This window comes from Oncorhynchus mykiss, chromosome 18 (assembly GCF_013265735.2).
Source record: "Oncorhynchus mykiss isolate Arlee chromosome 18, USDA_OmykA_1.1, whole genome shotgun sequence".
Taxonomy (NCBI): Eukaryota; Metazoa; Chordata; class Actinopteri; order Salmoniformes; family Salmonidae; genus Oncorhynchus; species Oncorhynchus mykiss.
The window spans coordinates 52,859,287-52,876,230 of record NC_048582.1 but is presented as its reverse complement, the minus strand read 5'-3'; the positions used below and the strand labels follow the sequence as shown (position 1 = coordinate 52,876,230).

At 42.0% G+C, this 16,944-nt stretch overlaps 1 protein-coding gene across 1 annotated transcript in view; it reads right to left on the bottom strand.

The window, feature by feature from the left end:
- susd5 (sushi domain containing 5) overlaps positions 1-13,551 on the bottom strand; it is a 29,780-nt gene extending 16,229 nt beyond the window's left edge. Inside the window, exons 1-2 of the mRNA XM_021572444.2 lie at positions 13,115-13,551; positions 11,164-11,341 (exon numbers count right to left, since the gene is read on the bottom strand). Coding sequence (XP_021428119.2) covers positions 11,164-11,341; positions 13,115-13,208 — 272 coding nt within the window. The 5' untranslated portion in view covers positions 13,209-13,551. The remainder of the gene's footprint in view (positions 1-11,163; positions 11,342-13,114) is intronic.
- Positions 13,552-16,944: the final 3,393 nt, after the last annotated feature.

Here is a 16,944-nt window from a genome sequence, read left to right as displayed (position 1 = left end):
AAGATGTATGGAGCAAAGTACAGAGAGATCCTTGATGAAAACCTGCTCCAGAGCGCTCAGGATCTCAGACTGGGGCGAAGGTTCACCTTCCAACAGGACAACAACCTTAAGCACACAGCCAAGACAAAGCAGGAGTGGCTTCAGGACAAGTCTCTGAATATCCTGTCGCCCAGCCAGAACCCAATCGAACATCTTGGAGAGACCTGAAAATAGCTGTGCAGCAATACTCCCTATCCAACCTGACAGAGCATGAGAGGATTTGCAGAGAAGAATGGGAGAAACTCCCCAAATACAGGTGTGCCAAGCTTGTAGTGTCAAACCCAAGAAGACTTGAGGCTGTAATCGCTGCTTCATGAAAGTACTGAGTAAAGGGTCTGAATACTTCTGTAAACGTGGCTGTAACATAACAAAGGGTGGAATAAGTCAAGGGGCCTGAATACTTTCCGAATGCACAGTATATCCTGCTATATCAGCAGCCCTGATAGAGGTATGGGACACTACATCTACAGATGTCGGATCTTTATTTGACACATTCAGTCGCAGGAGTAAAATAATCCTGGAGCAGGAGGATTTGAATATCTGAAGAAATATTTAGAATCACCGCTAGGGGGCAGGCTACAGTTCGAATCTCAGCTCAATGAAATCGTCTTTGGATAGGCTCAAATGCATAAACATCTTGACAGCTTTATGAAATGAAATATTAAAGCCACACAATACATGCATCAAGACATCAAATTGAAAGTAGTGCAGCTGGCACACAACTGCTTAGCAATGGAAATGTCACCTATGTAAGGGCCAACCACACTAAAGGTCACAACTATACTGACAGACCCTAACTATAAAACGTGGGCGAGCATCCACATGGGAGGAAAATATATCATTCTACAGTAGGCCTACATCTGTCAATCAACTGATGGCCGAACTCAACCAGGGAAACACAAACAGTCGCTTTCAACACTTTCCATTATCTGACAATGGATAGCCTACAGAATTCATTGGAATATAATAAAATAACAAGGAGCCTATTGCAACCATCGATGGCACTAGATTATCGCATGCGCTAAATTCACCCACACAGCTCATCTCAATTGCAACCATTGTTGGTCAACTCATTACCTCATTATCGCTCCGGTGTTACCCTAAGTCCTGCTTGCAACCGAAATCCTTCAAGTTTCGTTCGCCCTCTGGTTGGTATTGTCATCGGAACAACTTAGTCCTTTTTGAACAGACTGAGGGCGATTTATCTTTTTAACAAGAATAAAATAAATAAGTTTACCATGGCAACTCTACTGTGGCACTTTGTATGAATGGAAACTAATGTTGGTGTAGCCTACTGTTGTTATTTTATTTGTTTCCTATTTATCTCATCCATTAAATACAACTGTCTTTAAAATAAAAGTGTCTGGTATCGTCATTTCTTATCCAGATCGGGGGTAAACTATCCCTGGACTGTCCATATTTGAAATGTGTAACTAAATCAAGTCAATTGAGGGAATTTTGCGCTTGGCCAATAATCAAAGTCACGCCGGCACGGTAGGCCTATATGTGGTCAATGTGCTCACTGAAGGCAGGGGCTAGAACCCTTAAGATGTCCTCTTTTTTGATAATATATACTGTAGATCTCTAAAATCATGGGTTGCATATTTTGGTTTCAAAATCAGAGTCGGTCTCTTTCATGCGCCATTGTGCTACCTAACTATTCTAAATGTCATCTTGTCTTTACATCTGATATTATAGGCCTGTGTGGGATTCATTTTGAACCACACAGGTTACAGTAGGCTTTAATTTTGGTGTAGCATACTGTACGGCTGCATTTTGGATATATTTGACACTTGTATGTGGTAGTGGAGACCAATATGTCATTTGTGTTATCAAGCGATATAAAACACTGGTTGTTGATGTGTACGGCTGCATTTCAGATACATGTTTGTACATTTGAATGTCGCAGTATTATGACCGACAGTAGCAGTAGGACATTTATTCATATTCTGTCTGGTGCTTTTAGCAGCGAGAGCTGGCACTAGTCTGGATGACTTGACCTCCCCTTCATGGAGAGAAGGAGAACTGCGGGTTTTCAATCTCATTTTAATTTCCCGAAGTGCAGGAAACATTTCCGCAAAAAAAGAATGATTAAATAAAGATCCGACATCTGTAGACATAGGATATACATTAGTTGGGTGGTTTGGGAGTGGGACACATCAGTGTAAAACGTTTCCTCACTGATAGTCAAATATCAACATAAAGTATAACATGAAGTCCTACCCTGCTGATGATACACAACAATCCAAACAATCCAGTGCTGTAATTCTATGTGTGTGTGTGTGTGTGTGTGTGTGTGTGTGTGTGTGTGTGTGTGTGTGTGTGTGTGTGTGTGTGTGTGTGTGTGTGTGTGTGTGTGTGTGTGTGTGTGTGTGTGTGTGTGTGTGTCTGACTCATACTCTACTACCATTTTACTTTGGTCTCTCTATCAGCTTATAAGGACAAATGACCCAAAAGAGAAACACCCAGTCAGACAGACAGAAAACACTGAGAGACTGTTTTCAGACTAAACCCAACAGGGTCTGCGAAAAGACAAGACGCAAGGCTGTGTGTGTGCGTGTTTTGTGAATCTGTGGGAGTCTGTGTCCCCTGTTGCTGTGTCTACAGTCCTTCACAAGCCACCTTCACCTTAAATTACATAACATTACTGGAAAGAGCCGCAGGATTGTGTGTGTGCTTTCACTGTTTATGTATGTGTGTGTGCAGTCTAAATTTGTCTCTGTGTTTTGTTTGGTCACCGTGGCAGCCAGATGTGTGAGTGACAGGTGGGAAGGAGGTGCAAAGGTGTGTGTGTGTGTGTGTGTGTGTGTGTGTGTGTGTGTGTGTGTGTGTGTGTGTGTGTGTGTGTGTGTGTGTGTGTGGTTACCCTTAGGAGTAGTCTGTAGATTATGTAACTATAGCAGAGGGTCTTAATGCAACAGGAACACAATTCGTAGAACGGACATCACTCTAAAATTAAGAGTTGACTAGGGGCTTATCGAATAACGTGTGTGTGTGTGTGTGTGTGTGTGTGTGTGTGTGTATGTGTATGTATGTAAGGAATGAGGTAAAGAAAGGAAGGTGAGGTCTACCTCCTGATTCTGACACCTTCCTGTTGATGATGACTCACGACACACACAACGTGTCACCCTGTTGTGAAAAACCTTCTGAACTGAACATAGTAAACTGAGGTAAACAGGGGGTTTAAGTTCAAAAAGCTAACGTACTGTACATGTCGTTTAAGTGATTTAAACAGTTTACAAAAAAAAGGTTTTTATTTTAATTTTTTATTTAATTTAATTTTTTTAAATTTTATTTTATTTGACCAGTTTGCAGTGTTCTCTTATCAGTAAACCTTATCAGAAGAGGAGCACAATGAGATGTGTGCATTGCGTTAAACATACATCTAGTCCATACATACAGTGGATACATCTAGTCCATACATACAGTCCATACATCTAGTCCATACATACAACCCATACATAGAATCCACACATACAGTTCGTACATACAGTCTATACATACAGTGCATACATCTAGTCCATACATAGAATCCATACATACAGTTTGTACATCTAGTCCATACATCTAGTTCATACATACAGTCCATACATCTAGTCCATACATCTAGTTCATACATACAATCCATACATCTAATCCATACATCTAGTCCGTACATACAGTCCATACATACAGTCCGTACATCTAGTCCGTACATCAAGTCCATACATCTAGTCCATACATACAGTCTATACATCTAGTCCATACGTAGAGTCCACACATCTAGTCCATTCATACAGTCCATACATCTAGTCCATACATACGGTCTATACGTACGGTCCATACATCTAGGCCATATGTACAGTCCATACACCTAGTCCATTCATACAGTCCATACATCTAGTCCATACATACGGTCTATACGTACGGTCTATACATCTAGTCCATACATCTAGTCCATACATCTGGTCCATACATCTAGTACATACAGTCTATACATCTAGTCCATACCTGGTCCATACATCTAGTACATACAGTCTATACATTGAGTCCATACATCTAGTCCATACACCTTGTTCATACATCTAGACTATACATCTAGTCTATTCATCTAGTCCACACATCTAGTCCATACATACAGTCCATAAATCTAGTCCATACATACAATCCATAATCTAGTCCACACATACAGTCCATAAATCTAGTCCATACATCTAGTCCATACATACAGCCCATACACCTAGTCCATACAGTCCATAAATCTAGTCCATACATCTAGTCCATACATAGGGTCCATACGTACGATCCATACATTTAGTCCATACATCTAGCCCATACATCAGGTCCATACATCTAGTACATACAGTCTATACATCTAGTCCATACATCTAGTCCATACATCTAGTCCATACACCTTGTCCATACATCTAGTCCATACATCAGGTCCATACATCTAGTACATACAGTCTATACATCTAGTCCATACATCTAGTCCATACATCTAGTCCATACACCTTGTCCATACATCTAGTCCATACACCTTGTCTATACATCTAGTCCATACATACAGTCCATACATACAGTCCATACATCTAGTCCATACATGTAGTCCATACATACAGTCCATACATCTAGTCCATACATACAATCTATACATCTAGTCCATACATACAGTCCATACGTACGGTCCATACATCTAGTCCATACATCTAGTCCATACATACAGTCCATACGTACGGTCCATACATCTAGTCCATACATCTGGTCCATACATCTAGTACATACAGTCTATACATCTAGTCCATACATCTGGTCCATACATCTAGTACATACAGTCTATACATCGAGTCCATACATCTAGTCCATACACCTTGTCCAAACATCTAGTCTATACATCTAGTCTATTCATCTAGTCCATACATACAGTCCAGAAATCTAGTCCATACATCTAGTCCATACATCTAGTCCATACATACAATCTATACATCTAGTCCGTACATACAGTTCATACATCTAGTCCATACACCTTGTCCATACATCTAGTCCATACATCAGGTCCATACATCTAGTACATACAGTCTATACATCTAGTCCATACATCTAGTCCATACATCTAGTCCATACACCTTGTCCATACATCTAGTCCATACACCTTGTCTATACATCTAGTCCATACATACAGTCCATACATACAGTCCATACATCTAGTCCATACATGTAGTCCATACATACAGTCCATACATCTAGTCCATACATACAATCTATACATCTAGTCCATACATACAGTCCATACGTACGGTCCATACATCTAGTCCATACATCTAGTCCATACATACAGTCCATACGTACGGTCCATACATCTAGTCCATACATCTGGTCCATACATCTAGTCCATACATCTGGTCCATACATCTAGTACATACATAGAATCCATACATACAGTTTGTACATCTAGTCCATACATCTAGTTCATACATACAGTCCATACATCTAGTCCATACATCTAGTTCATACATACAATCCATACATCTAATCCATACATCTAGTCCGTACATACAGTCCATACATACAGTCCGTACATCTAGTCCGTACATCAAGTCCATACATCTAGTCCATACATACAGTCTATACATCTAGTCCATACGTAGAGTCCACACATCTAGTCCATTCATACAGTCCATACATCTAGTCCATACATACGGTCTATACGTACGGTCCATACATCTAGGCCATATGTACAGTCCATACACCTAGTCCATTCATACAGTCCATACATCTAGTCCATACATACGGTCTATACGTACGGTCTATACATCTAGTCCATACATCTAGTCCATACATCTGGTCCATACATCTAGTACATACAGTCTATACATCTAGTCCATACCTGGTCCATACATCTAGTACATACAGTCTATACATTGAGTCCATACATCTAGTCCATACACCTTGTTCATACATCTAGACTATACATCTAGTCTATTCATCTAGTCCACACATCTAGTCCATACATACAGTCCATAAATCTAGTCCATACATACAATCCATAATCTAGTCCACACATACAGTCCATAAATCTAGTCCATACATCTAGTCCATACATACAGCCCATACACCTAGTCCATACAGTCCATAAATCTAGTCCATACATCTAGTCCATACATAGGGTCCATACGTACGATCCATACATTTAGTCCATACATCTAGCCCATACATCAGGTCCATACATCTAGTACATACAGTCTATACATCTAGTCCATACATCTAGTCCATACATCTAGTCCATACACCTTGTCCATACATCAGGTCCATACATCTAGTACATACAGTCTATACATCTAGTCCATACATCTAGTCCATACATCTAGTCCATACACCTTGTCCATACATCTAGTCCATACACCTTGTCTATACATCTAGTCCATACATACAGTCCATACATACAGTCCATACATCTAGTCCATACATGTAGTCCATACATACAGTCCATACATCTAGTCCATACATACAATCTATACATCTAGTCCATACATACAGTCCATACGTACGGTCCATACATCTAGTCCATACATCTAGTCCATACATACAGTCCATACGTACGGTCCATACATCTAGTCCATACATCTGGTCCATACATCTAGTACATACAGTCTATACATCTAGTCCATACATCTGGTCCATACATCTAGTACATACAGTCTATACATCGAGTCCATACATCTAGTCCATACACCTTGTCCAAACATCTAGTCTATACATCTAGTCTATTCATCTAGTCCATACATACAGTCCAGAAATCTAGTCCATACATCTAGTCCATACATCTAGTCCATACAAACAATCTATACATCTAGTCCGTACATACAGTTCATACATCTAGTCCATACACCTTGTCCATACATCTAGTCCATACATCAGGTCCATACATCTAGTACATACAGTCTATACATCTAGTCCATACATCTAGTCCATACATCTAGTCCATACACCTTGTCCATACATCTAGTCCATACACCTTGTCTATACATCTAGTCCATACATACAGTCCATACATACAGTCCATACATCTAGTCCATACATGTAGTCCATACATACAGTCCATACATCTAGTCCATACATACAATCTATACATCTAGTCCATACATACAGTCCATACGTACGGTCCATACATCTAGTCCATACATCTAGTCCATACATACAGTCCATACGTACGGTCCATACATCTAGTCCATACATCTGGTCCATACATCTAGTCCATACATCTGGTCCATACATCTAGTACATACATAGAATCCATACATACAGTTTGTACATCTAGTCCATACATCTAGTTCATACATACAGTCCATACATCTAGTCCATACATCTAGTTCATACATACAATCCATACATCTAATCCATACATCTAGTCCGTACATACAGTCCATACATACAGTCCGTACATCTAGTCCGTACATCAAGTCCATACATCTAGTCCATACATACAGTCTATACATCTAGTCCATACGTAGAGTCCACACATCTAGTCCATTCATACAGTCCATACATCTAGTCCATACATACGGTCTATACGTACGGTCCATACATCTAGGCCATATGTACAGTCCATACACCTAGTCCATTCATACAGTCCATACATCTAGTCCATACATACGGTCTATACGTACGGTCTATACATCTAGTCCATACATCTAGTCCATACATCTGGTCCATACATCTAGTACATACAGTCTATACATCTAGTCCATACCTGGTCCATACATCTAGTACATACAGTCTATACATTGAGTCCATACATCTAGTCCATACACCTTGTTCATACATCTAGACTATACATCTAGTCTATTCATCTAGTCCACACATCTAGTCCATACATACAGTCCATAAATCTAGTCCATACATACAATCCATAATCTAGTCCACACATACAGTCCATAAATCTAGTCCATACATCTAGTCCATACATACAGCCCATACACCTAGTCCATACAGTCCATAAATCTAGTCCATACATCTAGTCCATACATAGGGTCCATACGTACGGTCCATACATTTAGTCCATACATCTAGCCCATACATCAGGTCCATACATCTAGTACATACAGTCTATACATCTAGTCCATACATCTAGTCCATACATCTAGTCCATACACCTTGTCCATACATCTAGTCCATACATCAGGTCCATACATCTAGTACATACAGTCTATACATCTAGTCCATACATCTAGTCCATACATCTAGTCCATACACCTTGTCCATACATCTAGTCCATACACCTTGTCTATACATCTAGTCCATACATACAGTCCATACATACAGTCCATACATCTAGTCCATACATGTAGTCCATACATACAGTCCATACATCTAGTCCATACATACAATCTATACATCTAGTCCATACATACAGTCCATACGTACGGTCCATACATCTAGTCCATACATCTAGTCCATACATACAGTCCATACGTACGGTCCATACATCTAGTCCATACATCTGGTCCATACATCTAGTACATACAGTCTATACATCTAGTCCATACATCTGGTCCATACATCTAGTACATACAGTCTATACATCGAGTCCATACATCTAGTCCATACACCTTGTCCAAACATCTAGTCTATACATCTAGTCTATTCATCTAGTCCATACATACAGTCCAGAAATCTAGTCCATACATCTAGTCCATACATCTAGTCCATACATACAATCTATACATCTAGTCCGTACATACAGTTCATACATCTAGTCCATACACCTTGTCCATACATCTAGTCCATACATCAGGTCCATACATCTAGTACATACAGTCTATACATCTAGTCCATACATCTAGTCCATACATCTAGTCCATACACCTTGTCCATACATCTAGTCCATACACCTTGTCTATACATCTAGTCCATACATACAGTCCATACATACAGTCCATACATCTAGTCCATACATGTAGTCCATACATACAGTCCATACATCTAGTCCATACATACAATCTATACATCTAGTCCATACATACAGTCCATACGTACGGTCCATACATCTAGTCCATACATCTAGTCCATACATACAGTCCATACGTACGGTCCATACATCTAGTCCATACATCTGGTCCATACATCTAGTCCATACATCTGGTCCATACATCTAGTACATACATCTGGTCCATACATCTAGTACATACAGTCTATACATCGAGTCCATACATCTAGTCCATACACCTTGTCCAAACATCTAGTCTATACATCTAGTCTATTCATCTAGTCCATACATACAGTCCAGAAATCTAGTCCATACATCTAGTCCATACATCTAGTCCATACATACAATCTATACATCTAGTCCATACATACAGTCCATACGTACGGTTCATACATCTAGTCCATACATACAGTCCATACATCTAGTCCGTACATACAGTTCATACATCTAGTCCATACATACAGTTCATACATCTAGTCCATACATCTAGTCCGTACATACAGTCTATACAGCTAGTCCATACATCTAGTCCATACACACAGTCTATAAATTTTGTCCATACGTACAGTCCATACATCTAATCTATACATCTAGTCCATACATCTAGTCCATACACCTAGTCCATGCATACAGTCCATACATCTCGTCCATACATACGGTCCATATATCTGAGTGGTAGGCTCCATTACATGATAGCCTGTATTGTACACTAGAACTGGGTGGATATATGACATCACACAATATAAGGGACAGTACATGAGTACTCACATATGCAAGTACATAGACACACACACACAAATACACACTTGAATCAGTCTCTCAAGACAGTGTGTTTCCCTTTCTGATATAAAGAAAATTTCCTACCTGCCTAGCTCTGTTGAATATCTAAATATCTAAGTATTTAGTCTGGTGTAAAGCTCTGTATTGGTGTGTTAGTGAGGAAAGTGGTGGATAACAGTCAGTTTACTCAGGGGGAGAGAGGGATGAGAGAGGGAGAGGAGGAATAGGAGATGAACCCACATAAAGATGTAGAGAGAGATAGATGAGTGATAGATGATTGATAAGCTGTGAAACCTAGGAAGAGGGTGTGAACTGGTCAAAGCAGAGAGATAGAAAGAGAGAGAGAGAATTAGACCCAACAAAATCATGAGAAAACAAAAAGAGAATTACTTGACACATTGGAAAGAATTGACAAAAAAACTGAGCAAACTAGAATGCTATTTGATGCTAAACAGAGTACACAGTGGCAGAATACCTGACCACTGTGACTGAACCAAAATTAAGGAAAGCTTTGAATATGTACAGACTCAGTGAGCATAGCCTTGCTATTGAGAAAGGCCGCCGTAGGCAGATCTGGCTCTCAAGAGAAGACAGGCTATGTGCACTTTGCCCACAAAACGAGGTGGAAACTGAGCTGCACTTCCTAACCTCCTGCCAAATGTATGACCATATTAGAGACACATATTTCCCTCAGATTACACAGACCCACAAAGAATTTGAAATCAAATCCAATCCAGCAGCAATATTTGTGACCTGTTGCCACGAGAAAAGGGCAACCAGTGAAGAACAAACACCATTGTAAATACAACCCAAATGTATTTGTATTTATTTTCCCTTTTGTACTTTTTGCACATCATTAAAACCCTGTATAGAGACATAATATGACATTTGAATGTCTTTATGTGTAATGTTTACTGTTAATTTTGTATTGTTTATTTCACTTTTGTTGAGAGAGAGAGAGAGAGAGAGAGAGAGAGAGAGAGAGAGAGAGAAAGACGTCTCTAGACGTCTCTCTAGACGTCTCTCTCTCTCTATAGACGTCTCTCTCTCTCTCCCTCTCTCTGGGAGCTGTGTGTCATGTTGCTGTGGAGATAAATGTGTAAATGGAGGTGGCTGTCAGCATGACACCCTGGCTCAGAATTCCCTCCCCCTCTAGAGAAGAACAGAGGAGGCTTTCTCTGCCCTCCCTCCTTCTCTCTCCTTCTTTCCCCTAAATCTTTCTCCTCTGTCGCTTTTCTTCTCTAAACGTGTGTCTTGTTTCACACACAAAACTGTTTAGCCCAACACGCAGCACACATACATATCTAACACGGCCTGACAGTCCGGATACAGGCCACACCCAGACGCACCTAAAACATGTCAGTGTGTGTGTGTCTTACCCCACGCTGCCCCCGTCCAGCCATCCTCGTGTGCAGGGAGAGAAGGAACACTCCACCACGGCATGACGCAGCTCCTCGGCTGACGCCAGCCGGGCATCATGGGAAGCACACGCATGTTCCGCCTCAGCCAATCCCCCGGAGTCAGACGTGTTTCTCTGGTCCAATAAGAACACACGACCTGGGGAAAGAACACCTTTACAACAGGAACACAGCAGATACCTTGGTAACACTGTCTTTAAAGGTCATTTATGGACTGTTAATCAGTGTAGAAGGTATATTTCAGAATCATATCTCTACCAGGCACGTGTTTCCATGATCCGATCCCTAATTGTTTCGTAATTTAGTCTATAGAAATGTATAGAGGCCACACCTCTGATCTTTGCCATTGATCGATTCTGTGATAGAAGAGCCCATAGAGGGCTTTCCTGTTTAGTGGCAAGTGTGCCTTCTATACATCTCTATGGGTATGTGGAAGTGTGGTCTATAACCAGAACTGGCTGCTTGAGAAAAAGATTTTGAATGAAAAGATAGGAAATCTGTAAGATTACACTATATATAACTAATTAAGCAGCCCGTGTGATAGAGTAGCACTTGTAGACTAGCACAGGAAAGCATCGCCACAGATGAAAGGAGAAACTAGTGAAAAACCTGAGTTAGTAAGTAGACTATCTTCGTTAGAGCACACAGGCTAGCATTGCTCCTTCCGACATGTTTTTTTTTCTTCCCATGAAAGTAACACAAAGCAATATAACTAGTGTTATAAACTGGGTGGTTCTCGCCCTGAATGCTGATTGGCTGACAGCCGCGGTATATCAGACCGTATACCACGGATATGACAAAACATGAATTTTTCTGCTCTAATTACGTTGGTAATCAGTTTATAATAGCAATAAGGCACCTCTGGGGTTTGTGATATATGTCCAGGCACTCCGTGTTACGTCATACATAAGAACAGCCCTTAGCCGTGGTATATTGGCCAAATACCACACCACCTCGGGCCTTATTGCTTACATATAACATGTTACTTTCCACACAAAGTAATATTGTAAAGTAACTTTGATTCATTTTCTTCCCCCATCAAGATCTCTCCAAAGTAAAGAGTGATCATAACTACAGTACAGATTCAGGATCATCTTATCTGATTCCATTCCATTGGGAGGCAAACAGCAGGGCTGATCTTGGATCATACTGTACTATATCAGCAGCATATTAGGATTAGTGCCCCCTAGTGACATTATGGAAGGAGGATTCGATATACACACCCTGCATTGACTATCCCTATACAGAGACCATCATCAATCATCATCATCATCAACAGCTTCACTATGACAGTTAGGCTGTCCATGTTCAGATTTCAAAGAAATGTCATAATTAAATAAATAGGGCTACTTTGGCATGACACACAAAACATCTCAAATAAACTTTACAACTAAAATGTATTGAGCTTTTTTCATTTCATAGAGAAATCTTTACATCTTTACATCATTACATTTAATCTTTTAGAATTCATAAGGCCAAAGAAAGCTGTGTGTGTCTGTATGAGCGAGTGCAGATAGACACACAAATCCTTCATATTTCACTGCAGAGAGAGAGAGAGAGAGAGAGAGAGAGAGAGAAACTGACTACCAGCCCAACACCAAGTCAGAATCCTGTTCACAAAGGTTAATCAAAGTAGCGTTCATGCGTAACGTATAAGCTTTTGGTAGCGGAGCTGTTCAATTGTATGCCCCAGTTTTACTTTGAAAACCAGGTTGGAATAGTAGCATATGTTTCTGAATGTTGGTTGAAAAGTTTGTCCTTCAAAGTCCCAGCCTTAAAGGTAGAGGTTCCACTCCCTCTTTGCTGTCCAGTTGGGCGCAAGACCCCAGATGTTGACAGCTCGGCGCCACAGGTAACCACCCGACACCGTTACAATAGGACAGGGTGTCACAATTTATGTAGAAAAACTTACCGTCAGCGTGAACGACAGAAACCACCGTTAGCCAAACCAAGTATCCAAACATGGACAAAGAAACCAGATTTCGGTCAATGCGGCGTGCCATCATTCTCTGCGCGCTCCGATTCGGGTTTTCACCGGTGTTTAAAAAAAATCAAGAGTTTCATGGAAATAAATCTCCTTTGTTGAGTTTGTGAAGCAGGAGAGAGCAGCGGTCCCGTTATTTCCCTCCCGGTGACAGACACAGACTGAGTCTGGAGGTGAACTTGTTGACGCAAAACGGTAAAACGGAAAGGAACGGGACGGTTGGTTCGGTTTATCTCCCCAAATAGTGCCTTCGCGAGCAAATAGAGCACCGGCGCGAAAACTCGCGTGTCCCTGTCAGTAAATACGTCACGGCTCCCAACCTGAAGGATGGGCAGTGGCGCGAACTGAGCAACAGCAACGGTCAAGGTTTGAGCAACAGCAACGGTCAAGCAAGCCGGCTGTGCGTTTTTACGCACGAATAGAGAGAGAGAGGGAGGAGGAGGAGAAAACGTTTCTCAGAGGGGGGTGTCTGGTGTGCGTGTCGCAAGGCTATTTGGCATATTTTTTCAATGATTCCATCCTCAAAAACTCATGCCCAAAAGTGTGCATGTTTTTGTCCCCACATCCTTAGGAAAACTGTTATTTAACGCTCCCGATAGCCTAACTGTTTCTATATGTTAGCATATAGGCATACTTGTCTTTATATTTACACGTTTTATATCTACAACTTGAAGAAGTAGTTGCAGTATGCCTACACTGTTATGTTATGTTGTGGGGAAATAGTAACCATGACACTGACATCGCCATGTTATTTTCCACCACTGATATCCTCTGGCACTCTGGCCTGTTATAATTGAGGTCCCAGCTCTAGGCCCAGAGCTGTGTGTGTGTGTGTGTCCACTTTTACTGTGAGATAAAGATGGACGGCCATTTCCCTGAGAGACCAGGACCCTGCTCCCAGAGCATTGTCATGGTCTGGGTGGGCATGGAGATAACAAACACACACACACAGTCCCATACAAGCACAGATACTTGTCAAGTTTAAGAAGTACCTAGAATCAAACACCCTGAGCCGAACAAAATGCCTCTAAGCCATACAGAGTGCTGTGAATGGGGGTTTGATATGAGATGGGGTTGTATTCCCCAGTGAAGAGTTTGGGTGTGGGCTGATAATGATATACTTTCAACCAGACTTTAACCTGTTTGTAATTACATTAATTCAACCAGATTTCAAACTGTTTGTAATTACATTATTTCAACCAGAGTTAAATCTTTGGTAATTAAGTTATTTCAACCAGATTGAAAATGTGTCAAAATTATGAGTCTTTAATAGCTCTGGTCTCTCTCTACCAGCTCTCATAGTCACATGTCAGACATTTTGAAGGTTAAGGGTAAGTTCAGGCATTAACTCTAAATGCTTAAGGTTAGGCATTAACTCTGAATGGTTAAGGTAAGGGTTAAGGTTTGGGATAGACTTTAAACAAAAATATCAAAAAACTTGCGATTGCTGGATTCGAACATGCAACCATTGAAATCAGAGGCAGATGGTGAGGGAGGGCTGAGGTCTCTCCTGTTCTCTCTCCACACCTGAATAAAACTGATCTTACTGCTCCCTAGGCGGGAGAAGAGAGAGGGGAGAGGAAAGTGGCAGATGCTTATGTCCATCCTCCATCCCTGTCCACAACTCCCATCCCCGTTCACAACTCCCATCCCCGTTCACAACTCCCATTCCCGTCCAAAACTCCCATTCCCGTCCAAAACTCCCATTCCCGCCCACAACTCTTATCCCTGTCCACAACTCCCATCCCTGTCCACAACCCCCATCCCCGTCCACAACTCCCATCCCTGTCCACAACTCCCATCCTGTCCACAACCCCCATCCCCGTCCACAACTCCCATCCCCGTCCACAACTCCCATCCCTGTCCACAACTCCCATCCCCGTCCACAACTCCCATCCCTGTCCACAACCCCCATCCCCGTCCACAACTCCCATCCTGTCCACAACTCCCATCCCCGTCCACAACTCCCATCCCCGTCCACAACTCCCATCCCCGTCCACAAATCCCATCCCCGTCCACAACTCCCACAACTCACATCCCTGTCCACAACTCCCATCCCCGTCCACAACTCACATCTCTGTCCACAACTCCCATCCCCGTCCACAAATCCCATCCCTGTCCACAACTCCCACAACTCACATCCCTGTCCACAACTCCCATCCCCGTCCACAACTCACATCTCTGTCCACAACTCCCATCCCCGTCCACAACTCCCTAGGAAAATCAAAACCTACTTGAAGGTAACAGTGCTCACTGTTGCCCCTAGTGGCCAGTTTCCACTTCATCTCCCGACATCCTCAGACATGGTTGAATACTGACTTGTGTCATGGGTGACCTGGCTTCCCTCTCTACCTCTCCTGCTGTGAGGAGAGGGAGAGGCAGGGAAGGAGTGAGAGAGGGGAAGGTGGGGCTGAGGTCTCTCCTGTTCTCTCTCCACACCTGAAGAAAACTGATCTTGCCCCTCCCTAGGGGGGAGAAGAGAGGGGTGGGGAGTAGGGAAGACAAATCTCTCTGAAATGTCTCATTGTCCTGAGAAATCACACCTATTCATCTCTCTCTCCCTCTCCCAGTTTCTCGTCCTTTCTCGTCCTCTCCCACACAATGTGGAGAGAAGGGAGGAGGTTAGTAAAAATTGTTACATTAAAACGTATTCCCTCCTGTCTCTCCAGTCAAATTCAAGTTTCTTTCTCTCTTACCTTTCTCTCTTGTCCTCTCTGATACCTGTCTCTGTGCTATTCCCCACTTTTTCTCTTACTCTCCATCTTTCTATTCCGTTCTATCTCCCTTTCACGCGTTTTCTGTTTGCCACCCATGGGACATTCTCTGAGGTCAGAGGTTAGATGAAGTGGGAGATAGGGAGGGAGTGGGAGAGAAGATTTACCACACTCAGAAGGGGACCCTCTGACACACACCTGGGCTATTTATGGAGAAAAAAGTGTTTGATGGAAAAGAGAGGGATGAGTGAGAGGTAGCATGGAGGAGAGAGACAATGATTCACACCTGTTATTTGTCAAAAAGAGAGAGGGAGGGAGAGAAGGGGGAGGGAGAATGAGATGAGTGAGAAATAGCAGGGAGTAGAGAGACAATGATTCACACCTGTGCTATCTGACAGAGGAGGGTGAGAATTATATTGCATGTGTCCAGGGGCCAATACAGGACTGTTCCTATACCACAGCTATGTATATTAGTCTGAGACTCAGGCAGAGTTGCTGACCTTACAGGTCTCCTGAGCAGGCCTGGTGATTGGATGTGGGATTTCAGGGTGTGGCTCTAGCCTGGGCAGTGCAAGTTTGTGTATGCGTGTATTTGTGTGTGCGTGTGTGAGCATATATGTGTGTGTGTGTGTGTGAACAAGCCACACAATACCTCTCTCCAAACTTTAGATTTATACTCTAAGAAAAACCAACACATTTGCAAATATATCAAATATAAGGTCCTTGTTCTAAATGAGAGGATACACTCAGACTACCAGAAGATATTCTACACCAAGCTGCTAGGTTGGCCAGGATTGGAGGAGAAGAGTTCTATTTAAAGAATTCAGTTAATTAATTTGACTTTTACTGAGACATTCTTAATTATCATGAAATGCAGAGAGAGTGGAGGGGGTACCGGGGCATACCCCTGTATACGTGCAGTGAACACACACACACACACACACACACACACACACACACACACACACACACACACACACACACACACACACACACACAGTCCCTATCAGTCCATCCATGGTGATAACCCCTCCTCCATGTTTG